Raw genomic sequence first — 24,958 nt, forward strand, 5'->3', positions numbered from 1 at the left:
CAAGAAAACAAAACACAGAATGCTAACACCATGAGTAAGATGACATTGACGAGATCAACTCTGTTAAGTGCTGGTTTAGGATTTTCAATTTGCAGCTGCTGACATACAGAACAGGGAGTAAATTTGCCACAAGCAACAGGATACAAATGAAACCAAGGTGAAGAATCCATCCTGTGGGGTGCTGGGGAGACACAGCCAACTTCCTGGCTCTCATGTGGGCTTTTCAGTACAGCCAGCCCAAATGACCCTTCCTCAAAAACAGAGAAAGAAAGTATTAGGTTGGCCTGAAACACTAAGAATCCAAAGGCTGTGAGTGTCCTGATCATATTTATATGCATATTTAAGCTAAAGTTTTTAAAAATCATACAGCTACCAGCAAAGCGAACTTTAAACGCCAGTTGGAAAACAAAATTAAGGTCCCTATTACCCGCTTGTGGGCATTATGGAGTTACCCTCTACTGAGAAATGTCCCTTCAACAGTGGTTTTGGTAATGCCCTGCTATAAATGGGCCCTGAAATTCTTTTTTTTTTTTTTTTTTTGCCTTTTGGGTCACACCTGGCGATGCACAGGAGTTACTCCTGGCTCTGCACTCAGGAATGACTCCTGGTGGTGCTCAGGGGACCATATGGGATGCTGGGAATCGAACCCGGGTCGGCCGCGTGCAAGGCAAACGCCCTACCCGCTGTGCTATTGCTCCAGCCCCGAGACCTGAAATTCTGAGCCTCACAGCCACCATGTCAAGGATGTATGCTCTAGCCCAGTTTCATCTTATTTATGTATTGTGGAGGTCAGCATCTGGTCTTTGCCTGGCAGTGCAGGATGGAATCAGGCACACAGAATAGTGTCCTCTGTTTCTTCTGCCATGGTGTCGCAATTGGACAGTGAGGTAAATATGGACCACAGAAATAGCTTCCCTAAGATCGAGTGTTCCGGAACCAATATTTGAACACTGTCCTGAAGGCAAAAATCTATGTATACTATGTGTATTCTCTCTCTTTTTTATTTTACATAGTTTGTCAGTAAAAAACACCTGACTCAAAATTTCCTTTTGGGGGCTGGAGTGATAGCACAGCAGGTAGGGCATTTGCCTAGCATGTGGCCGACCCAGGTTCGATTCCCAGCATCCCATATGGTCCCCCGAGCACTGCCAGGAATAATTCCTGAGTGCATGAGCCAGGAGTAACCCCTGTGCATCGTCAGGTGTGACCCAAAAAGCAGAAAAAAAAAAGTTAACCAAGGCTGAGGAGACACTACAGCAGGTAGGGTGTGTGCCTTACACATTGCTGACCTCATTTGGTCCCTGGCACCCCATACGGCCTCCCAGGCACAGCCAGATGTGACGAAGAAAACAAAAACAAAGACAAAAATTTCCTTGTAAAATAATATTTGTGGGGCTGGAGCGACTGCACAGCGGGTAGGGCGTTTGCCTTGCACGCGGCCGACCCGGGTTCGATTCCCAGCATCCCATATGGTCCCCCGAGCAGCACCAGGAGTAATTCCTGAGTGCAGAGCCAGGAGGAACCCCTGAGCATCACTGGGTGTGACCCCCAAAAAAGCAAAAAACAAAAACTAAAAAACAACACAACAGCTTTCAAAAAATACTTGTCTGCATGCATGTGTGTGTGTGTGTGTGTGTGTATGAGTGTAGTATGAGTGTAGGTGGGTGGTATTTCTGGTCCATACCAACAGAAATGGTGCTTGGGGGATCATACAGTGCTGGGAAGTAGGGGATGGAACCCAGGGCTTTTGCATGCAAAGTCTGGGTTCAGTCTAGAGAGGGATCTCTCTGGCACCCCCGCCGTTGTGTTACATATGTTCTCAAGAACAGTGGGCTGAAGAGACAGCACAGGGGTAAAGCATCGATCTGTCCTTCATCCCACATATGACTCCCTGAGTAGAGTCAGAGATCACGCCTGAAGCAGAGCCAGGAAAAGCCCCAGAGCACCACGAGGTTTAGTCCCCCAAACCAAAAGCAAGAAATTGAGGGTGAAGGGGTAGCTCAGCATGCAGCAGAGGGCTGCTCACTCCCACTGCATGGCCCCGGCATCACCAGGGGCAGTAAAGAACCAAAATGAAAATTTTTACCCGATTCGATTCACATAGTCACACGTGCCTCTTTTGTTTTGTTTGTCTTTGTTTGGGGGCCAGACCCGAACAGGTGGTACGCAGGGCATACTTCTGGCTCTGTGCTGAGGAGTGATGACTGGTTGTGATCGAGAGGTCTTGAGGCCAAGAGGTAGCACGGTATCACCAGGCGTGGCCCCAAAACTGCCTGACCTCCTGTGGCATTTCTCTGGCTCCACACCCCCCTTTCTCATGAACACTCTAGCCAGCACTCACGTTAACTCTGCTCTGTTACTGCTGCTTAGACGCAGACGGCTGCAGCTTTCCTCAGCCATGCTACTGTAGGCTCCCTCGGACTCTCATCTAGGGACAGCATACCCCTCCAACAGAGTCATCTGTGGAATATTTCACACCTGTTCTATGTTGTTTGGGGCCACACCCAGCAATGCTCAGAGCTCGCTCCTAGCAGGGCTCAGGGGACTCTGTGGGGTGCCAGGAATCAAAGCCTGCTTGGCTGTGTGCAAGGCCATTGTACCATCACTCCAGCCTCAGAATATTCTACTTTTAATACAAAAAACTCACTAATAATCCCTTTAGATGATCTTCCCTTTTTTCAGAAAGAATAAATGCATTTGCTTTTGTTTTAAATCTTCTATTTGAGGAATATTTTGATAAAAGAGTGGGTATCAAAAGACAGAGAAACAGTATAGCAGAGAGGGCATTTGCCTTGCACACAGTCAACCTAGGTGTGATCCCCAGAATCCCATATGGTTCCCTGAGCCCATCATGAGTAATTCTTGGGGTTTGTTTTTTTTTTTTTTTTCTTTTTTGCTTTTTGGGTCACACCCAGCGATGCACAGGGGTTAACTCCTGGCTCTGCACTCAGGAATTACTGCTGGCGATGCTCTGGGGACCACATGGGATGCTGGGAATCGAACCTGGGTCGGCCTCGTGCAAGGCAAACGCCCTACCGGCTGTGCTATTGCTCCAACCCCATGAGTAATTCTTGAGTGCAAAGCCTGGAGTAACCCCTGAGCAATGCCAGATATGGCCAGAAAACAAACAAACAAAAAAACATGAGTTAGAAGGAGAGGAACAGATATAGAATGACTGCACTCATTTGTGGGATATAAAAAAATAAGTACAGTATGATACTAATATCAAAGGCCAGGAAAAACAGGGCCAGAAGGACTGGTCAATGGAAGCTTGCCACAAGTGTGGGGGGTGGAGGGCAGTTAGGATATAGAAGGGACCAGCATGGCAGTTAATAGCTAGAAAAGATCACTCTGCACAAGAATTGAGTATTGAAAGTAGGTAAAGGGATGTACAGATAACCTTTCAGTACCTGTAATGCGAACCATAATGCCCAAAAGGGAAAGAGAGAAAGTGTTTGCCGTAGAGGCAGGCAGGGGAGGGGCATGAGGGAAAGGGGGTGGGGAAGAGTGGGTGTTCGGATACAAATATCCGTCTCAGGAAATGCTGTTTAAGTGCCGCGCCAGCAGAGTGGTACCTGGCGTGGCTTTGGCACTGGCTGAGGAGACAATGCCGGCCAGACTGACAACTTCTCCTGAGGTGATGATGAATGGGGTGGCCACAGGTCCAGGGGTGGTTCTCTTGGGGTGAGCACTCAGCTGACTCTGCATTGCTTCCTGGAAAACAAGGCAGACTCTTTCAGACTCACAACACTTGTTTACTTTTTTTGTGGGAAGCATCCTAAGTGGTGGCTCAGGTCCACCCAGTTATCTCCGAGTGGCTTTGGTCAGCCTGACATCTGATGGGGGAATCCTGTGACATAGAGCAGCTGGACTTCAGCAGGACATTCCAGCCACACTCAGGGATGGAACTCTGGGCCCAGCATATGCACAGCATACCCCCCAGCCCTTGGAGCTGTCTCCCCAGCACCGAGTCAGAATGTTCATTAATGTTAGTTAAATAGTTACTGAAAAGCCATCCCCCCACCCCAATGCCCTATCAAGAGGAACTTGTACTGGCACAAAATGTCCTAGGAGCTCTGAGTTCTCATTGAGACTCTGGATTTGATTTGTTTCTTCCTTGTTTATTTTCAGAATAGATCACCAGATATGTTAGGCAACTTTCTCAAGGTGCTAATTTTATTTTACAAGGGCAAAAAGGTGTATAATTTGTAATAACTTCTGAAAATTTCATCTAACCCATATGAATCTTGTTTTTTATCGGAAAAAAAAAAAGAGAAATAAAAAACTCCAAAACCTGAGGTGGCTGTCTTGACTAGTCCAGCCCTGCCCATCTCTGATGGGTACCTGCACTCGGCATCCCTTCGGGGACCTGCAGAGCGATGCTCTCCAGAGTGCTCCCGTGTTCCGTTCTGCCACTGGAGATATTCCCAAGAGAATACATTACAAGCAAATAAATGAGTGCCAGATTTCAAAGTCGAGTTCCATATGCTACACTTTTGCATCCAGGGACATCTGTACAATTTCAGCACAAAGATCTATTTATCATTTTACTTTTAGAAGCAGTTTTCTACAAACTCATCACGAATTCAAAACAAATCCCAGGGCTCGAAGACAGTGTGGTTGTCAGGGCGCCTGCCTAGCACTGCGCGCTTCAGCTCCGACTCCAGCACTACAAGTCCCCTGAGCGCGGCGAGGCACAACTCTGCAGGCCCCAGCACAAGCACGGGTGTGAGCGGCACAGGCGCCGCGGGCCCTGCATCCAGCCACCAGCCGCTCGGCTGAGAGTCCATGGTGCCTCCTGCCCACAGACAAGTGCAGTTATGACGTGACCTAAGCATGTAAGTAGGAGCGAGAGGCTGACAGACCTGCAAGGGTCGTCTGCAAGAACAGCTCAAGTGGAGTTCTGCTTTTCTTTTCCCTTTGTTCTTGAGGCGAGGAGGTTGTCGGCTGGGCCATACCCTACAATGCTTTTACCTGGCTCTGCTCAGACATCACTCCTGGTCGGGCTCAGAAAACCATCTGAACCCAGGTTGGCTGTGTGCGAGACTAGTGCCCTACACTAGGTTCTGGACCAAAGGCAATATCCTTTTGAGGAATCTTTGTATTCCCTGTCTTATATTTCCTGATATACAAGTACTAGCTTAAGAAATAAATGGAGGGGAGCCAGACTGATAGTCCTGGTACCTCCCCAAATCCCATGAACCCTGCCAGGAATAAGGTTTGAGCACTACTGGGTATGGCCCCCCCACCACTCAAACAAGAGAAAAATGGAGGGCTGGAGAGATAGTACAGCGGGTACAGTACTTGCCTTACACTTGGCAGACCCGGGTTCAATTCCCAAAGATAGTCACTGGAACCCCAGCAGGAGTGATCCCTGAGCACAGAGTCAAGAGTAAGCCTTGAGCACTGCCAGGTGTGGCCCCAAAAGTTAATAGGTAAGGATGAGTGGGAGAGAGCTCAAAGGGTTCGAGGGTCTCCTGGCATGTTGAGGCCCTAGATCTGACCCCGACATCACATGGGCCTCTGAACACTGCTAGAAGTGGCCACCACACACCCCGCCCATGAGCACTTCTGGACCTAGCCCGAGCTAAAAGAAAATTAATGGATGAAATGATATCAATTAGCTTTTCATTCTAAAGTGGTTTTCATTTTTCTTTTTGGGCCACTCCTGGCTCTGACTCAGGAATGACTCCTGGAAGACTAGGGAGACCATCTGGGATGCCAGGGACAGAATCCAGGTTGGCCGTGTTCAAGGCAAGCGTCCTACCTACTATACTATCTCTCTGGCCCCTGACTTTCTTATGACTCAGTATGACTCAATCAATAACAAAAGTTCAGAGGTTTTTATTTTTATTTCGGGGACGGGGGACTGAGCCACAACCAACGATGCTCAGGGGTTATCTGACAGTGCTCAGGGGACCATATGGGATGTCAGGGAGAAAACCCAGGTCAGCGGCATACCAGGTCAGCCACATACCAGGCAAATGCCCTACCCCCTTTACTACTGCTTAAGACCCAAATAAGTAGGCTTTTAATATTGTCCCAAATCCAGTTTAACTAGAAAGGGAAAATTATCATGGATGGAAAAAAATTCTGAGGCCAAATAAATCTTACTTAAGAGTTACTGGTCATATCTTTGTTCTTCAATCACCGTAAATAATTCAGGGCTTTAAAAATATATATTTTCAGTCTGTTTGCTCAGGGGTCATCCCAGCAACGCTGGAATGACTCTTGGTTTTTACTCCCTGCGGTGTTCAGGAGACCAAGCTGTGAGTATTTCTTCAGCCCCCTCAGTATTAATGGGAGTAGTGAGTATCTCCTTGGCCCCAGTAGTATTAACAAGGAGCAGTGAGTATCTCCTTGGCCCCATCAGTATTAACAGGGAGCAGTGAGTATCTCCTCAGCCCCATCAGTATTAACAGGGAGCAGTAAATATGTCCTCGGCCCCAGTAGTATTAACAGGGAGCAGTGAGTATCTCCTTGGCCCCATCAGTATTAACAGGGAGCAGTATCTCCTCAGCCCCATCAGTATTAACAGGGAGCAGTGAGTATCTCCTTGGTGTCATTAGTATTTTTGTGGGTTTTTTGGGGGGAGGCATCTTTGGGCCATACCCAGCAGTGCTCAGGGGTCACTCCTGGTGGTGATTAGGGTGCATATGTGCTGCCAAGATCGGACTGGAATCAGCTGCATGTTAGGTGAATGCCCTGCCCTGGTACCATCTCTCTAGCCCTAATATTATTCCATTATAGGCACCTCAGTCAGTGGTACTTGGTGTACTGAGGGCCACACCTGGAGTAGTGAGGTAGGGATTCCTGTAGTGCCAGGGACAGAACTCAGGGCCTGGCATGTGCTTTCACACATGGCATGTGCTCCATCCTTGAGTTTACCTCCCTGTATCCTGAAGTGTGATTTTTTTTTAAAAAGACACTAATGGGGCCAGAGAGGGTTCACTCCTAAGCACAGAGGCAGGAATAGTGCCCAAGCACTGCTGAGCCCAAAACAATAGCAACAAGAATGAATGCCATGGGGCTGGAGAGATAGCACAGCGGGTAGGGCGTTTGCCTTCACTCGGCCGACCTGGGTTCAAATCCCAGCATCCCATATGGTCCCCTGAACATGGCCAGGGGTAATTCCTGAGTGCAAAGCCAGGAGTAACCCCTGTGAATCGCCAGGTGTGACCCAAAAAGAAAAAAAAAAAAAAAAGAATGAATGCCATGAGGGGCTAGACTTATAGCACAGCGGATAGGGCGTCTGCCTTGCATGCAGCCGATCCAGATTCAATTCCCATCATCCCACATGTCCCCCGAGCACTGCCAGAAGTTATTCCTGAGTGCAGAGCCAGGACTTAACCCCTGTGCATCATTGGGTGTGACCCAAAAAAATCGAAAAAAAAAAAAAAAAAGAATGACATGAACCAGCAGACTGGGACCTAATAGCAGTACTACTTTAGTAAGACAGGGGCGGTTAGTTTTGATCCAGCTCCTGTAAAAATCACTTAAATCAACTGAAGTATATTCTGGGATATTGAAAAGAATCAGACCTGCAGGATGACCAGAATCTCAGCATTGTTCTTCTCCAGGGCTATATCAAAGGCGGATTTATCGAACTTGCTAGAAGCATGCACGTCAGCGCCATACTTGATGAGCAGCTCGACAACATCTCGATGGTGGTGTTCTGTGGCCCAGTGCAAAGCTGTCATCTTCAGCATGTCCTTGGCATTCACATCCGCACCATTCTGTCACGGAAAAGTCATTTTTTCAGATACTGCTTCAAGCAGCACAGACGCAAGAGCCCATCACCAAGTACAGATTTCCACCGAGATTCTGCATATTCAGTTTTACGTTACAGTCAAGAAATATCCAGGGAAAAAACATTTCTCAGGTTCTGTGAATGGTGACAGACATTAGGCCTTTGATGAATGGGTCTACTAAGGACAACACTGGGAAATTACAGCAGATGGGAGAGGAAGAGGAGAAAAATAAGATTTTTGTTGCATTTACTAATGCAACAACAACAAAAAGATTAAAAACCAATACTCTCATAGCAACAATGAGTCCTGGGAGATGCAACTTGGTGCCCTGAACTGTCAGAACCTTCATCTTTCAAGGCAGCTTCCTTGCCCATCTGAGGAAGGAGGCAGAAGGCAGATGTCACTTCTCCAGCAGATCCATGCAACTCTCGTATTACCCTGACAAGCAGCTCCACGATGTGCACGTGTCCATCAGCTGCGGCCATGTGCAAAGGGGTCCTGTCCACTTTGGTCCGGGCATCTCTGCTGACGCCTGCTCGCAGAAGCACTTCCGCTGTGGAATAATGACCATACTGGGCTGCGAGGTGCAGAGGTGATGTTCCAAGCTATGGGAAAATAATTCTCGTTGAATATCTCAAATTATCACTGGAAAAATACCCATGAACAGAGGTAAGTTCTATGGTTCCTGTCTTTGATAATCTGGTTGGAGAGAACTGAAAAAATTATATCATAAAAAAATTACATACGAGACTGGAGAGAAAGTCCAGGAGGTAAGGCACTTGCTTTGCATGTGGCCAGCTCCAGTTCAATCCCTATCACTGCTTACAGTCACCCAAGCACTGCCGAGGTCACTCCAGAGCAGAGCCAGCAACAGCCTGTGAGCACCAAAGGATGTGGCCCCAAACAAAATATAACAAAAAACACGTAGCGCATCGAGGAGATAGCTCAAAGGTCTGATGTGCATGCTTTGCACGTGGGAGCCCGTGATTCAGTCACTGCCACTTCGTGGTATTCACACATGACCAGGAGAGGCCTCTAGCACAGAGCTGGAGCAGCTCATAACAACCATTGAGTGTGGCAAAAAATAATGACAATAGCAGTAATATACTAATGAATGAATAACACTACCAACAATTAACTAAGTATAATGGATTTAAGTTCCTGTGGATTTATCAAGTAAGAATTTCTTTTTTTTTTTTTTTTTGGGGGGGTTAACACCCAGCAGTCCAGGGGTTTCCTCCTGGTTCTGTGTTTGGGGATCACTGCTGGCAGGGATCAGGGGGCCATATGGGATGCCAGGGATCGAATCCAGGTCGGCAGGGTACAAAGCAAATGCCTTAGCTGCTGTACTATCACTCCAGCTCCTATCAAGAAATATTTTTCTAGAAAGAAAAAAAAAAATTTTCTAATGTAAATTATTTTGGGCCTGAGATAGTACAGGAGATAAGGCACTTATTTGCCTTGTATGTGGCAACCCAGATTTGATCTCCAGAACCCCATATGATTTCCTAAGCCCGGCCAGGAGTGATTCCTGAGCACAGAGCCAGGAGTAAGTCCTGAGCATCGCCAGGTGTGTCTCAAAAACAAGACAAATAAAAGTACATGATTTTAAGCAGGGCTTGAAGGAAAAGTGGAAAAATGGGTCAGATAGGAGCCTGAGAGAACCTAATGGGCTAAGGATATGCTTCCATGCCACGTGCCCAGGTCTGATACCCAGCACCCCTGGGAGTGACTACAAACACAGATCTGGGAGAAGGACCCAAGTTCCACTAGATGCAGCCCCCAAACTAATAAGCTAGAATACAACAGAGAAGCATTCTGAGTCATATGTAAAGGGAAAGGCCAGGTATGTTCCAAATGACTTAGAAGGCCAGAGATGGGGGCAGGAGTAGCCGTAAATTGGGGAGGGTGTTAGCCTTGTATGTGACCAATGATAGCATCCTTAAGGTCCTCTGAGCACCACCAGGAGTACAGAGTCAGGAGTAATCCTTGACCACTGCCCAGTATGACCCCAAAACAAAACAAACAAAAAAGATTAGAGATGTGGGATGCTTGCCTTGCACATGTCCAACCTGGGTTTGATTTGACCCAGCTTCACTCCAACCCGAATATGACTTCTAGCATACCCTATGTTCCTAACCCCCCAAGCACTGCCAAGAGTAATTCCTTAGTGCAACACCAGGAGTAACCCCTGAGCACTGCTGGTTGTGACCCAAAAAAAACCAAAAAAAAGACCAGAGACATGACACAGACCCTGCAGAGTGTCGGCATAATGAAACAAAAACTCTCAAAATAAGTTTTAGAAAAGGGGCAGATGAGAAAGCTACATGCGGAGTTTGGGATGCAAATTGACTTGACAGAGCAAAGCAAAAGCAAGTTGAGAGGAAGATGTACTATTGCCAACGTGGTGTCCACAGCCCCTAGCCAGCGTGTGCGACGCCGGAGTAAGTAAAGCAGGGAGGGGCTGGAGCGATAGCACAGCGGGTAGGGCATTTGCCTTGTACTCGGCCGAGCTGGGTTCCATTCCCAGCATCCCATATGGTCCCCTGAGTGCGGCCAGGGGTAATTCCTGAGTGCAGAGCCAGGAGTAACCCCTGTGCATTGCCAGGTGTGACCCAAAAAAAAAAAAAAAAGAAAAGCTGGGAGAGTTACCTGGAGCACTCATTCTGGCCAGAAGCTATTCTATTGCTTGTATCATGATTCTGGTTTTAAGCCTATATAGATTTCATTTATTCTCTGCTTCATATGTTCCGCTCTCTGCCTGACTGGCTGACTGGATTTAATTCACATATTCACATTGCTCTTTTCAGATCTATTTATAGAAATGCAAATATCATGGGTTTACTTTTCCTCCTTCATTCTGAAGTGCTAAGAACCTGCTGGCCTCTAAAGTTGTGAATTAATCATGCTAGAATAAAGGACAATTACTGGCTTGTTATAATTAGGCAATACTTCTAAAATGTGTAAATTGTAAGCAAGCCTACATCATATCCTCAACCTAGAGCTTCTGGAACTCTACATGCCAAGATGGTCATTGAGCATCACTAAATTACACTTTGCTCTTTAATTTTTCAACAGAGGTAAAGGTACAAAGTAGCTACACTATTCCTTATAACCCAAGACATTTTATTTGTTTTTTTAGTTTTGGGGCCACACCTGGCGGTGCTCAGGGCGTACTCCTGGTTCTGCATTCAGGGATCACACCTGGAGATGTTCCAGGGACCATCTGGGGTGCTGGAGATTGAACACAGGTTGGCAGCATGCAAGGCAAGTACCCCACCCACCATACTATCTCTTTGGCTCCCCAGTCAGGACATCTTAGAGAAAAGGAAATAAAAAGATGATATTGAATTTATTTATTTCTGATCTTTGGCCCACACCTGGCTGTGCTCAGGGCTTATTCCTGGTACTGAGGGATCACTCCTAGAGGTTCTGGGGGACCATGTGGGGTACCAGGGATTGATCCAGGGTGGCTATGTGCAAGGCAAGCACCCTGACTGCTGTACTATTGCTTCAGTTCCAAAGAGTTAATAGTTTAGAAACACTCTTTTCTTATACTGATTTTCGTTTAATTTCTAGCTAATTATAGAAGTTTAAGCCAGTGTGAACTAGACCTCCAGAAAATGCTCTAAAATTTATTATAGAAAGTCACAAGTAGGGGCCAGAACAATAGTACAGCAGGGAGGGCATTTGCCTTGAGTGTGGCTGACCCAGGTTCAATCCTGAGCATCCCATATGGTCCTCCAAGCTACTGCCAGGAGTGATTTCTCAGTGCAGAGACAGGAGTAACACCTGAGCATTGCCAGGTGTGACCCAAAAACAAACAAACAAAAAAAGAAAGTCACATGAATATCACACCTGACAATTACACCCTGTAAGTACCCAGGAGACTAATTACTTGGGTAGCTAAAAGAAAAAAAAAAATTCAAATGAGACAAAGAAAATAAAACTTGTATGGTGCTGGAGTGATAGTATGGTGGGGAGGGCACTTGCCTTGCACGAGCCAACCCGGGTTCAATCTCTGGCATCCCAGACTGTCCTGAGCACCTCTGCAAGTGGTCCCTGAGCACAGTCTAGGGTAAGTCCTGAGCGCTGTCAGGTATGGCCCAAAAACAACAAAAAAAGAAAATTTGTAGAGAGGAGCCTGAGTGATAGTACAGCAGGTAGGGCATTTGCTTTGCACGGGGCTCACCCGGGTTGGATCCCTGGCATGCCATATGGTCCCTGAGCATCACAAGGAATAATTCCTGAGTGCAAAGCCAGGAATAACCACTGATTATCATCTGATGTGACGAATGAAAGAAAGAGAGAAAGCAAGCAAGCAAGTTTGTAGGGAGAATGTGGCTGAAGGGGAATGAAGAACAATCAAGAGGATCCGGGTTGAGGGCCGGAGCAACAGTACAGCAGTAGCGCATTTGCCTTGCACGTGGCCGACCTGGGTGCTATCTCCGGCATCCTATATGGTCCCCCGAGCACCGCCAGAAGTAATACCTATAGGTCTGATCCAAAAAACAAACAAAAAGAAAAGAGTCTGGGGACTAAGGGAATAGTACAGAGGGGAGGGCACCTGCTTTGCATACACTGATCTGGGATCGATCCCTGGCACCCTACATGGTCCCTGTACACCACCAGGAGTAATTCCTGAGTGTAGAACCAGGTATAAGCCCTGAGAATCACTGGGTGTGGGCCAAGAAAAAGGAGTAGGGCGGGAGAGAAAGGAAAAAGAAAAATCTGCTTAGCCCTAAAGAAAATGTTTGGATCAGACCAGAGTTAATAGGGCATTTGCCTTGCACACAGTTCAAACTCCAGCACCCCATATGGTTCCCAAGTCTCACCAGGAGTGAACCCTGAGTGCACAGCCTGGAATAAGCCAGAGCACTGCTGATATGGAGCAGATCACACACACACATGAAGACACGAAGAGGTGATGGCTTCGCAGGCTGAGTGCAGGAAGCCTGGGGACAGACAGACAGACAGACAGACAGACAGACAGACAGACAGACACACACACACACACACACACACACACACACACACACACACACCCACGAAGAGACGAAGAGGTGATGGCTTCGCAGGCTGAGTGCAGGAAGCCCGGATTCCTCGCAGCACTGATTCTCTCCCCTCTGAGAACCCTCAGAAGAACCCGAGGGACCCCTGAGCACTAAGCAGGGAGTCACCCTGAGTACCACTGATTGTAATACAAAAACATAGCAAAGAAAAGGTTGGTAACAAAACAAACTGGCAATAATGGAAGACAGCTTACCCAGTCTGTGGTAAAAGGGGCACCATTTGCCATCAATGTCCTTACTTCATCATCTTGGCCTTTTCTTGCTGCTTCTAGCAATCTCTTCCCCAAGTCCACCAAAGACATCTTTATGCATAGAAATACAGGTTTCCAGGAAGCTAGAATTCAAATCAAGGAAAACTACCTGTAACAAGTGTTTAGAAGGCCTCTTGAACTTGAACACATGTCAGATACTTTTTTCGTTTTTGCTTGTGGGTTCACACCAGGCAATGTTCAGGGACTCTATAGTCAGGAACCATAGGATGTGAGTGGGGCCCAGGATTTGAACCAGGATTGCATCTACTGAAGTCACATGCGGGACAAGTGCCTTAGTTACTGTGTCACCTCCCTGTCCTGTGACTCCCTCACCGGACTGCTTTGGTTATTGCCCTTCTACTTCATCTGTTGCAACCCAGCGTTTTGGGGACACTGCAGGTGTCCTCACAGTTGTGGAACTCTTTTTACCCACCTCTGAAAAGAAGTTTAAAAAGCTAGACTCTAACGATCAGGCTGGCGGTGCAGGTCCAAGGGTGCAGTGCTGCTCGGGCCTGCAGTACTGACTGCCAGGGTCACCGAAGCTGTGCCCAAGGCCTTCAGGCTCACACCCAGTGATGCTCAGGAGGCCATGTGGTGGAGATCAAACCTGGGTTAGGAGTTGCCAAGCCAGTTCCCTCACTTTATTGCTTAAAAACAAACAACTTTAGGAATGTGTGTAACATGTTACCATCTTTCTAGGTTTAGGAATGAAATAGCAGGGCCGGAAAGATGAATTGCATACAAGACATGTGCATGAAACAAATTCAATGCCAGAGTGACAGACAGTACAGGAGTTAAAGCCTTGCACACAGCCAAGCCTGGTTCAATCTCCACCACTCCATATGTTCCCCTTGAGCCCCACCAGGAGTGATCCCTGAGTGCAGAGCCAGGAGTAAGCCTGAGCACCACTGGGTGTGGCACCCAAACCAAAACCATAAACAACCTGAGTTCAACTATTAGCACTTCTGCATAGCCTCCCAGCATGGCCAGGTGTGGCCCTGCTGACCCCAGCCCAGGCCCAAGCAATGAAACACGTGGCCCGAGAATTACCAGGAGTGACCCCGAGCCTGAGTACTGCCTGGGAAGCAAAACCGTCAAGCAAACAAAAATCCAAAGATTTCCCCAAATAGCATTTCATCCCTTTGAAATGAACATGGGTAGAAGTACTGTTACACAAGAACATGAATACTCAGGTCTACAATACGTCTAAAAAATATACAAGGTGAGGGGACCAGAGCAGGTACAGCGGGTAAGGCATCTGCCTTGCAAATAGCTGACCCAGGATGGGGTTGACCCCAACATCACATATGCACAGTGCACTGCCAGGAGAGATAGAGCCCAGAGCCAGGACCTGGGTGTGATGGAAAAACAGAACAATTTTTATGCCACCACAGTCAGCTGGTATCTCTGGCACCGAAATCCAAAATATTTTGTTGTTGTTGTTTTTGGGTTTTGTTTTTTGGGCCTGACAGGTGATGCTCAGGGGTTACTCCTGGCTCTGCACTCAGGAATTATTCCTGGCAGTGCTCTGGGACCATATGGGATCCCAGGTTGGCCACATGCAAGGCAAATACCCTACCTGCTATACTACAGCTCCAGCCCCTAAATCCAAACTAATTTTGGCAAAATATTCTTAAACAATTTTTGCACTGAGTCTTCACCTATATGTCAATTTTACATTTCCTTCATCATATTCATTAGTCCACTAAGTATCAGTACCACTGTAATGGCAATCCACCTAACTTGGTCATTCCATTCTGCTTAAGGTGGGGGTGCACTCCTGGTGATGCTAGGAAACCAGGAAGTGCCAGAGATTCAACCCAAGACTCCCTCATGCAATGCTGGCACCCCTGCCCTCTGGGACTGCTCTGCTGGGATTGTCACCCCATTCTTCAATTCATCCCGAAAAGCTTTATTTCTTACTATCAAAAGAGGCAGTTCCACTTTTGGATCAGACTGTAAATAAAGGGGCAGGAGCAACAGAATAGTGCGTAGGACGCTTGCCTTGCACATACCTGACTAGGATTTGATCACTGCACCTCACACTGTCCCCTGAGCACTGCCAGGAATGACCTTTGACTGCAGAACCAGAAATAAGCCCTGAGCACCCCCTGGTGTGACCCCCAAAACAAAGCCTGTGAATAAGCGTGTTCAATAGCAAGTAGGGGGTTTGCCATGCATGCGACTGACCCGGGTTTGATTCCTCTGCCCCTCTCGGAGAGCCTGGCAAGCTACTGAGAGTATCTCAGCAGAGTCTGGCAAGCTACCCGTGGCATATTTGATGTCAAAAACAATAACAAGTCTCACAATGGAGATGTTACTGGTGCCCGCTTGAGCAAATCGAGGAGCAACTGGATGACAGTGATATAGTGATTATTTGAAACACTCCTACAGGGCCTGGGGTTGTGGCTCTATGATCAAGCAGTTACTTTGGATGTGAGGCTCTGGGCTCAACCCCAGCTCAGCCCCACCCTCAAGTCTCCTAGCAGGCTCTTGGAGGCTTCTTTCTCTCCTTGTCCTGTTATATAGTTTTTTTGGAGGGTGAAATCTTGGGGTTTCTGTGTGCAATGTGTGTGGTCCAAGTTCTCTAAGCATCTCCCAGATGCATTTACTTAGGTGTGGTTTCTGACAGTTCTGGGGCAGTATTCAGTGGTGGAGATGAAATTCAGGCTCCCGCTTCCAAAACACAAGGCTCTGCTCTTCAGACACTGGTGTGTTCTTAAAACAGCATGGGGGAGAGGGGCAGAGCAGTAACAGCAGAGAGGGCACTTGCCTTGCATGCAGGATTCCACCCCAGGAAATCCATATGGTCCCCAGAGCCCTGCCATGAGTGATCCCTGAGCGCAGAGCCAGGAGCAACCCCTGAGCATCGCCCAAATTTGGGGGTGTGACCTCCCAAAAAATAAAAGCATTCTGGGGTGCATGTGTTGCTCCCCAAGTGCATAATACCGAGCAGATCATAGTCTGATTTGAGTCGGCCCCAGAGTCTGGAAATACCATGACAAAGCACTAGCTACCGCCTCCTCCCCAACACTTGCGTATGAACCTTCAATAAACGTGCTTGTATCACTGACGGAAGTGCTTGTGATCCAACAACCAAGCACTCTATTGTCGGGGCCTAATTACATTTGTCGATAGAGGAATGTGGGTGCAGCAGCTTATGGGGAGGCTAAAAATAGATGCCAAAAATCCGTTCGATTGGGCAGGGTGAGACAAACGGTTCCGTGAGAATACGGTTCCAGATGGCCAAAAATGGTGTAATTCTGTTGAAGCAGAACCATCGGATGCTCTCTGTCACAGGTGGTTTTTTTTTTCTTTTTGGGTCACACCCCGTGATGCTCGGGGGCTACTCCTGGCTCTGCACTCGGGAATAATACCTGGCCGTGCTGGGGGCACCATGTGGGATGCCAAGGACCGAACCCAGGTCAACCGAGCGCAACGCAAACGCTAGGCTACCGCTCCGGGCCCGGCAGATGTCTTCTGAGAGGGCGGGAAAAACGGCATACTCCCCGGGCGGGGGCGGCGGCCGCCGGGCAGCTGGGCCCGGGCTCTTCCCACGGCGCGCGGCCCCAGACACGGCCAGCGGCGGGCTGGGGGAGACGGGCGGCGGGGCGGCGAGCGACCGGGCGGCGGGCGGCGCGGCCGAGCGTCTCCGAGCGCGCAGGGCCCGCGCCCCCGGCGGCGGCGTCCAGTCTCCCGGCGCCGCGCCGCCCCCTGGCGGCCACTCCCGCGGCCGCGGCTTCCCCACGTCTGGCGCCAGCCCCAGGGCCGCGGCGTCCCGGCTTCACCTCCTGCAGTCCCCTCCCCTTCCTCTCCGGGCCCCCGGTCGGGGGAAGGGGCGCCGCCGTCTGCACCCACAGCATCAAGGCCGGGCGGGAGGCGGCACTGCCTGTCGCGGCCCTTCTGGATGCCCCCCGTGTCCCCTCACCTCGTCCAGGACGCCGCCGGCCGCGCCTGCACCAGTCCCGCCAGCTTGCTCCCGTCCCCTTCTCTAGTCAGGCCTCCCTGCGGGGACGGGCTTTTTAGGCCTTTCATATATACAGATTGGGGGGCCTTCCCCCCCTCGTGGAGCGCTGGACGCGACAAAATGGCGGACCCGGAAGTAAGGAGTGGGACGAGCACGGCCGGCGGAGGAATCTGTGAGGAGAAAATACCGGGGGCCCCCAGTTTCTAGTCGATCACAAGGGAGATGCACCGCCGGGCCTCACAGCCTCCACGCCGAGTGGCTTTTGGGGTGAAAAAGCGTGTATCGGAGATATCCTGGACAGGACTACTTGGCCTGGCGGAGGGCTGCGGTGACGCGCCCTGCGCCGTGTAGTTCCGGTTGGACGGCGCCGCGGCGGGTCTCGGCGCCCGGGCTCGGCCGGGTGCTCGGCGGGGACAGCTGAGCCCCTGACCGCAGCGCTCGGCGTCGGCTGCCGCGAGGGCGGGGTGGTGGCGTTTAGAGCCGCGGGAGAGGCTTGTTTCCCCCCTCGAGACAGTTCCCGGTGCTTGCGCCCGGGTCAGAGCGGGGAGCCGCGTGCTTACCAGACGTCCCCGCAAGCGGCTCAGGAACCGCTACCAGCAGCTGTCACCCGTGCCCGGGACTCAACGTTGGTCTCAGTCGGCTCGGTGGGAGCCGCCAGCCGCGAGGTCATTTCCAACGGAGTTTCGTCGGCTTCGTGGACCTCAGCACCCCTTTCTACCCCTGAAATAAGGCAGTTTTTTTTTCCTTTTGGTTTTTGGGCCACACCCACGAGTGCTCAGGACTTAATCCCAACTCAGTGCTCCGAGGGTCATATGTGGTGCCAGGGATCAAACCCGGGTCAGGTGCATGCAACGCAGTCGCCTGCCCCGCTGTACTAGGTTCGAGCCCCAGAAGCCATATTTTTGCTTCTTCCCTGCCATGTCTCATGGTTGGCCTGGTCCCCTTAAAACACTCAAACTTAACTAGCCAAGGTAAATTTTGTGTATGTTTTAATGAGATAAACACACTTAGGCAAATGCGTTTTTTCCCTTAGAGCCTAGGCTGAGTGAGATTTACTCCCCTAGGTGCCTTTGTAATCAAGATTTCTTACCTCAAATAATGTTGAAGCAAAAGAGTAGTTGGTTACTATTTCCTACCTAAATCATTTAATTTTTTAAAACCGTTTTCCTAATTCCCTATATGTGCAACCAAAAGGTTACTTAAAAGTACAAAGATGACTCAATTTTTCTTTAAAGTTGAGCTTCAGGAAAATCATCTAAGTTGAATGTGAAACCAAGGGTAGTTTGGAGATTCTTACCACTGGCCTGTGGTGAAAAAAAAACAAGTTCATTTCTGGGGTTGAGTGTCTTTATTAGATAAAAGTAAATGGCACAAGTTGCCAGCAATCGTTTTGGGGAGGAGGGAGACAAGGTATAGGATCAGAATGGAACTTCATCTGAAGGTCTCAAGTTAGCTATGCTGACATTTGACACATCTGACATGTCAAATTGTCAACAGGGCTTTGTAAGTTATCAGAGGCAATCAAATACTAGTGACCCAACACTACACCATTTAGAACTTTTATAATGATAATAGCACGATTGCTTTTTAAGACCTGAAATTAGTAGTTTTCTTTCTTTTTAATCTTATTTATTTTCCTTTAAATACATGCTGGGAATCAAATCCAGAGGCTCATAGCTAGGAAGAACCACATATCCCTAGCCCTAAAAATCAGTTATTTTTCTCAGCATTTTACAGCTCACAGGAGCAAAGTTGTAAAGTGGGCAGGCTCAATATAGCAATTTCAGAAATGACTTCGTGCTTCCCCCTTCCCGTTTCACATGATGTATAATCTCATTTTATACCACCTCCTACACTTTCTCTGCAAGAGTATAACCAGCAGGATCAATAAGCAGTCTTAGAAATCCACCGTTCTCATAGCAAATATCAAATTAAAACTTCAAATGTTTTCATCAATCCTTAAAGAACTACTAGCGTTTACTACCCAGTTACAGGATATTGGGAGATTTGAGCAATCTCTGGAGCTGATTAAATTGGGGGAAAAATTAGTCCTCCATTTTAAACTACTGGATTACTCTTGGGTGCCCCCATCAGGCCTCTTTCCTGGAATTAATATCTGGGAACAAAGACCCAACACTTAGCTTGAACCCTTTTGTGCCTTGAAGGTTTTGAGGGAAACTAGTAAGACAAATCCATAAATAAATACATAAATAAATAAATACAACACAACTCTGGCACCACCTCCACGCAAGAGAGGGGAAAAGCAAGATTAAAATGGGGGAAGGGTAGGAAGGGGCTTGGAAGGGAAAACAGGACAGGTGGTGGGAGAGAGAAGTCTTGGCCTTAGAGTAATTCCGATTCAAAGGAGTGGATGCTGGCGATGGGAGCTCTCCAGAAGTTAAAGGTGCTGTACTCCAGGAGGACATCGCCTTCGGGTGTCTTCTGCTCTGCTCCAGTGGCTTCCCCAGTCATGTTCCCAGCGGTGCTATTTTTGCTCTGGTAGGTAGATGCATCTGACAGACCCAGATCCTCCAGCTCCGACAGATCCAGTTCTGGAATGGGCATCCTCCAGAAAAGAAAGGAGTTGTACTGGCTACTCACAGGGTCCCTCATAACTTCCTGGGAAGAAACCACTTGTCAGTCCAGAAATCTGCACCCTCTGGGGGCGGAGCAATAGCACAGTGGGTAGGGGGTTTGCCTTGCATGCAGTCTACTGGGGTTTGATCCCCAGCAGCCTAGAGGGTCCCCTGAGCCCCTCAAAGAGTGATTCCTGAGTGCAGAGCCAGGAGCAAGCTCCAAGCACCACTGGGTGTGACCCAAAAACCAACCCCATCCCATGCAAAATAATCCCTGTCTGTGGACTGTGGCCTTTCCTTACTGAGAAACTTTACATGCCAGTTTGTCCATTCATAACCTAATTTCCCTAGGCCTGGCTTCAGGAACCCTTCTCAACGATTTTCTGTGGTTTTCTAACTTCAATGTTTTGTTCTGTATGCTGCCTTCCCCCACATCTTGGATTATCCCCCACCTTTTTTTCCCCCTTGGAAAACTCAGGGCCCAGCGTGAAAGGCTCACACACGCTGCAGGAACTGGCTCCCAGCAACCTGGAATGACTTCTCCACTGCCTACGGCCTCAAATCCATTTTAGGGCTGGATTCTGGGCTTTCTAGAATCTGACTCCACATTTTAGAGCAGTAGTACATTCTCACTAGAGTTATAGTCCTCGCTCTTTTGTTTAAATCCTTCCACTCTCCACCTTATATCAAAGCCCTTAGAAGAATCTTTCCCCTGAGCATTTTTGTTCCTGCTAAGACTCGACTTTTTTCTCCCATTGGTTGAAAAGGTTCATGGTATCAGTGAAAAGGCCTTCCATTACAATTCAGTTCTTATTTCCTCCTTCAAAAGTGCTGGCTTTTACACACAGATATCCAAACCCCCACCCCTACCCCACTCTGAACCTTTTGTTTTGTTTTGGGGTCATACCCAGAGATGCTCAGGGATTACTCCTGGCTCTGCACTCAGGAATCACTCTTGGATGTGCTCATTCCCTACCCACAGTCCCCAACCCCAGACTCTAATATGATGAATACCTTGTGGCTCCCATACAGCTAAAGCTTCTGGGTCTATTTCTCTTGACCCTACCTCTACTTTCAGGACAAAACCCAGGTTTAAAAAGAACTACCTATGGCATGACAGGAGCCCTTTCTCTCATGTCCACGTTATGGGATACCTGATAAGGAGAGCAAATGGACTTTACATTTCCGGTAAGGAAAATTAGATTGAAAAGAGGGTTTTGTTTTTTTTTTTTTTTTTTTCGTTTTTGGAGGGGAGGTTTGAAGCCACAACTGACAAGCTTGAGCCTTCCTCTTGGCGCTGTGCTCAGGAATCATTTCAGGCAGGCTTGAGGTGGTGCTGGGATTGAACCAGGTTCAACTGATCCAAGGCAAATTCCTTATCCCCTGTATTCTCTCTCCTGCCCCAAAAAGTTTGTTTGTTTAAACAGAATTTGCTAATTTCCCATACTTTAGCGACCACTTCGGTAATGGTTCCAGCTCGAACATCCCAATCACACCCTCACGTTCCAGGACATCTCCAACAGTCTCCACCCCGCTGCCCACTTGCAAGGAAGAGGCAAGAAGTATTAGTTGAGATGTCCCAAAGGAAAACATTCTTGTGGCTGCAAAAATAGAACCTCCGTTTCAAAGGTTTTCCTCCAACACATTCTCTTGGTTCACAACAGGTCTTAAGAACTCTAAATAGCATCTTAAAGGCGTCCCCAAATGCCTCTATTAATGTCAGACAGACATGATCAGTGCTGTGGAGACATTATATAATGCCACTGAATGTGAAATGTCTGTGAGGCCAGAAAAACTACAGTGCCTTAGAGCACTGTTATGTGGGGTGGGCGGAGGGTGAGCAGGGATGAGCCTTAAGAATGGTGAGTGGGTAGCCAAGGAAGTTTTTCATGTTCAAAAAGAAATTCTGAGTTGGTCTTTTTTCCTCTCAGGTTCCCGTTCCAAAATAAGCCTTGGGAACTGAGCATTACTCAGCAGAGAAGCTGCTTCAGAAAATGATGTGAGGACTGGAACAGGGCAGGGAAGCGTGGTAAAAAGATGAGGTCATCATTCAATGATACCCCGCCTCACCAGCTCTGGGCTAACTGGCAGGGACATGTGCGCAGAAAGAAAAGAGAGTGACGGAAAATGTCCACGTACCACTTACCCAGCAGTCCCTACGAATGTCAGACCTGGGACTAAAGAAATCCTAAAGGGTCAGAGAAATAGTACAGTGGGTAGGGTGCTTGCCTTGAACTCCATATGGTATCCTGAGGCTGCCAGCAGTGACTTTTGAGTGCAGAGCCAGGAGTGGCCCCCAAAGCAAAAACAAAAACTAACAAAAATCCCGAACAAAGTTTTACAGAATTCTACATATATGTATAAAATGTTAGATATTATAGATATAATTGCCATTTATAAATTGTTACAGAATTCTGCATTCTGTATATCAGATATATTAGATATATGCATGTATATAATTACCATTTGCCTACCTACCTAGTTTTTATATCTCATCCTTACCAGCCCCCTCCTGATCAAATGCTGGGCACATAATAAGGTTCTTTAAAAAACAGAATTATGTTGGTGGTGTGATGATATAATTGTTTTATATTAAAATAGCAAACACTTCAGAAATTATCTAGTAAATTATGAAGTCCCACAGCCTGTTTGGACAGAGCCCAGTCTCTCATTCCCACCCTGGCCCATCTGGGAGGGCACCCATAGATAGTTGCAGAGCTTTACGTAATCCTATATCCATAGTCTCAGGACTTAAAGGAATTCTTAGTTCCTGTTATCATGTGGGTTAGGATCCTTGATTCTGATCTGAATGGTGAAAATGTCAAAGGTGGTGGAGAGCTAGTTAGAATCTATGAAAGGGAAACTGCTTTGATAAACTGAGTGCTTATATTAGAGCAGAGTAATGCACAGAAACTGCCCAAACTTACTACCTGAGTATTGGGCAGCCTTACCTTGCAATCAAAGAAGCAACAAGAAATATTGTGGAGGGGCTGGAGTGATAGCACCGTGGGTAGGGCATTTGCCTTGCACGCGGCCGACCCGGGTTCAAATCCCAGCATCCCATATGGTCCCCTGAGCACCGCCAGGGGTGATTCCTGAGTGCATGAGCCAGGAGTGACCCCTGTGTATTGCTAGGTGTGACCCAAAAAGCAAAAAAATAAAAAATAAAATAAGAAATATTGTGGAAATACTAATTTTAAAGAGCCTAAAACCTCTGGCTATGCCATTGGTTTAAGAGAGATGAACTAAGGCAGGATTCAATCCCTGTCCGTGCATGACCTCCCTCACCCAGCATCTCTGGGAGTGACCCCTGAACAAGAGATGGGAATAGGTCAGAACACTCTAGGGTGTGGCCCTTCCTCCTGCACTTCCCCCCAAAATGAGACACAAATTGAGAGTACCAAATCCAGTTTAGAAAGACATGCATACAATCGAGCATTTGCTGGCACTCAAAAATCATATCAACAATACTGACTTTGCAGAAAACTAAAGCTAAATGAACATTTTATTTCCTTATTGTTGTTTGGGACCACACCCAGTCATGCTCAGGGGCTAGTACCAGCTCTGCATTCGGGGCTTCCTCCCGGCCAGGCTCAGGGGACCATGAGGTAGAAGAGATCAAACCTGATCCTCCCACATGTAAAGCATGCGCTCCAGTCCCAATAAGGAAAAAAATGCTTAATTGAGTACAGAATGGATTTACTTTCCAGGCTTCCCCATTCCAGTAAGCTTGTGTTTCCACCCATCTTTTGGTGACTTATCAAAAAGGGCTTGGACAGTGCCTTGAGCCACACTGGATGCTTACTTAGTAACAACAGGTCCTGTTTGCTTTTATTTTAAATCACCCATGGATTTTAGGCCAAGATGTCTCTAAACATCATTCTTTCCCTATCAGCAAACATATGTGTAAAAAGACACACTCTTTGAACCACACCAGACGCTCCCAAAGACCCTTTGAATGGCCCTGGGTGGGAGTCCAGGGCCTACCCAGACCTTCCCAGGCCTACCCAGGGTCTTGCTGTGTCATGGTGCCACTGGGGGAGGGGACGGGAGAGCTCTGCAGGCTCATTCTAGGGACCTCCTGGCCTTAGATTTTCCCAATAACTAGGTCTCTCCCCCACCCACTCCACACCAGTGTTTCTTTTCCCAAAGCTACCTCTGGGCTCTAGTGATTTCAAACTGGGGTCAGGTAGCTTCTCCGGAGCTATCACCACCAACACCAAGCTGCCTTTCTTTGAGATGGGGGATGCCTCAAAAAGGGGTTAGAAATACTTGTTATTTTAGTCCTTTCCCCTCAAACCCACCCCGCCCCACCAGAGGCCAATAAGTTTGGGGGTGAAGATAGGCAGCAGTGGGGGGAAGGGCAATATACTTATGCATGTAGAGGGAAGTAAAGGCTAATCAGCAACACAGCAAACACCGACTCATGAAAAAAAAAAACAACAGTGGAACGAATTAGGGCTTGAATAGGACTGAAGATAAAGGTACACAGGATGATGGGTTGTTGGCAAATTCAGTCTTGAACCTAGGAGGACATGCTGAGGAACCGTGTCACTACACCTACAGGTTAGCAATGGATGTCTGTGCAAAGCACTCTAAGGCTGGGAGCCCCTCAACCCGACTGTCATTGTTCACAGCGCTGCCTCCTCTTCCCCAGAGACTGTCCCCACCTCATCCCCATCCTCTGCATCCCCAGCAAAGCGGTAGCCCCTTGCCCCTGCCTGTTCGCTTTACCTGTCCTCAAGGAATGACCAGCGCGTTCCAGAGACGGTGGGAGCACTCGGGGTGCCTCCGGGTGCTCGGGCTTCAGGTGGAGAAGCGGCTGGGCTCGGCGGCTTTGTCTTTCCTCTCCGCGGCAGAGGCACAGCCCGGGCTACCCCTGCAATGCAGCCCCTCCTCGGAGGGCGGACGAGCTCCCGCCCCTCCCGGCCGGCTCGGCTCATTCAAATGATAGGCTCGGAGCGCGGGCGGGGGCGCGGGCTGCGGAGCGCAAGGGCCCATTGGGCGGCGCGCTCACATCCCGCGCCCGCACCCCGGCCCCGCTGCGGTGAATGAGGGGGTTACTGCGCCGGTGCGCGGCCGCGGGAGGGGGAACGTCTCTGGGCGGCGGCGGCGGCGGGGGAAGAGTGCCCTTCCTCCCCGCTGCAGGGATTTCAGTTTCCGAGAGATTGGGGTAGGGTGGGAGGCCCGCACCCCGCCCGCACTCAACCGCTGCCTCTATTCGGACCCGCCGCTTCACCGCCAAAATAAGGAAAAATCGGGGCGGGTCAGACAGTCCAGCGGGGAGGGTGCTTGCCTCGCACGCGGCTGAGCGGGTTGGGTCACCGACATCCCATATGGT

The 24,958-nt window shown here is 48.6% G+C and overlaps 2 protein-coding genes across 4 annotated transcripts in view; both read right to left on the bottom strand.

Annotated features, from left to right (window-relative positions):
• GABPB2 (GA binding protein transcription factor subunit beta 2) overlaps positions 1 to 17,156 on the bottom strand; it is a 38,580-nt gene extending 21,424 nt beyond the window's left edge. For both annotated transcript variants that reach the window (XM_004618129.2, XM_055130392.1), the window contains exons 1-5: positions 17,003 to 17,156; positions 13,018 to 13,157; positions 8,189 to 8,356; positions 7,542 to 7,736; positions 3,576 to 3,714 (exon numbers count right to left, since the gene is read on the bottom strand). In XM_004618129.2, coding sequence (XP_004618186.2) covers positions 3,576 to 3,714; positions 7,542 to 7,736; positions 8,189 to 8,356; positions 13,018 to 13,125 — 610 coding nt within the window. In that variant the 5' untranslated portion in view covers positions 13,126 to 13,157; positions 17,003 to 17,156. The remainder of the gene's footprint in view (positions 1 to 3,575; positions 3,715 to 7,541; positions 7,737 to 8,188; positions 8,357 to 13,017; positions 13,158 to 17,002) is intronic.
• A 1,210-nt stretch (positions 17,157 to 18,366) lies between these two features.
• Positions 18,367 to 24,812, bottom strand: MLLT11 (MLLT11 transcription factor 7 cofactor). 2 transcript variants are annotated; one of them, XM_055130404.1, is made up of 2 exons: positions 24,352 to 24,812; positions 18,367 to 19,656 (listed from the first exon to the last, which is right to left on the bottom strand). In XM_055130404.1, exon 2 carries the CDS (start codon positions 19,652 to 19,654, stop codon positions 19,385 to 19,387), a length of 270 nt encoding a protein of 89 aa, XP_054986379.1. In that variant the 5' UTR covers positions 19,655 to 19,656; positions 24,352 to 24,812; the 3' UTR covers positions 18,367 to 19,384. The 2 variants fall into 2 exon arrangements, with proteins under 2 accessions (XP_054986379.1, XP_054986378.1); XM_055130403.1 differs by having other exon boundaries at positions 18,367 to 19,660; positions 24,352 to 24,745.
• Positions 24,813 to 24,958: the final 146 nt, after the last annotated feature.

The sequence above is a fragment of the Sorex araneus genome, chromosome 3, assembly GCF_027595985.1.
Source record: "Sorex araneus isolate mSorAra2 chromosome 3, mSorAra2.pri, whole genome shotgun sequence".
NCBI classification, from domain to species: domain Eukaryota; kingdom Metazoa; phylum Chordata; class Mammalia; order Eulipotyphla; family Soricidae; genus Sorex; species Sorex araneus.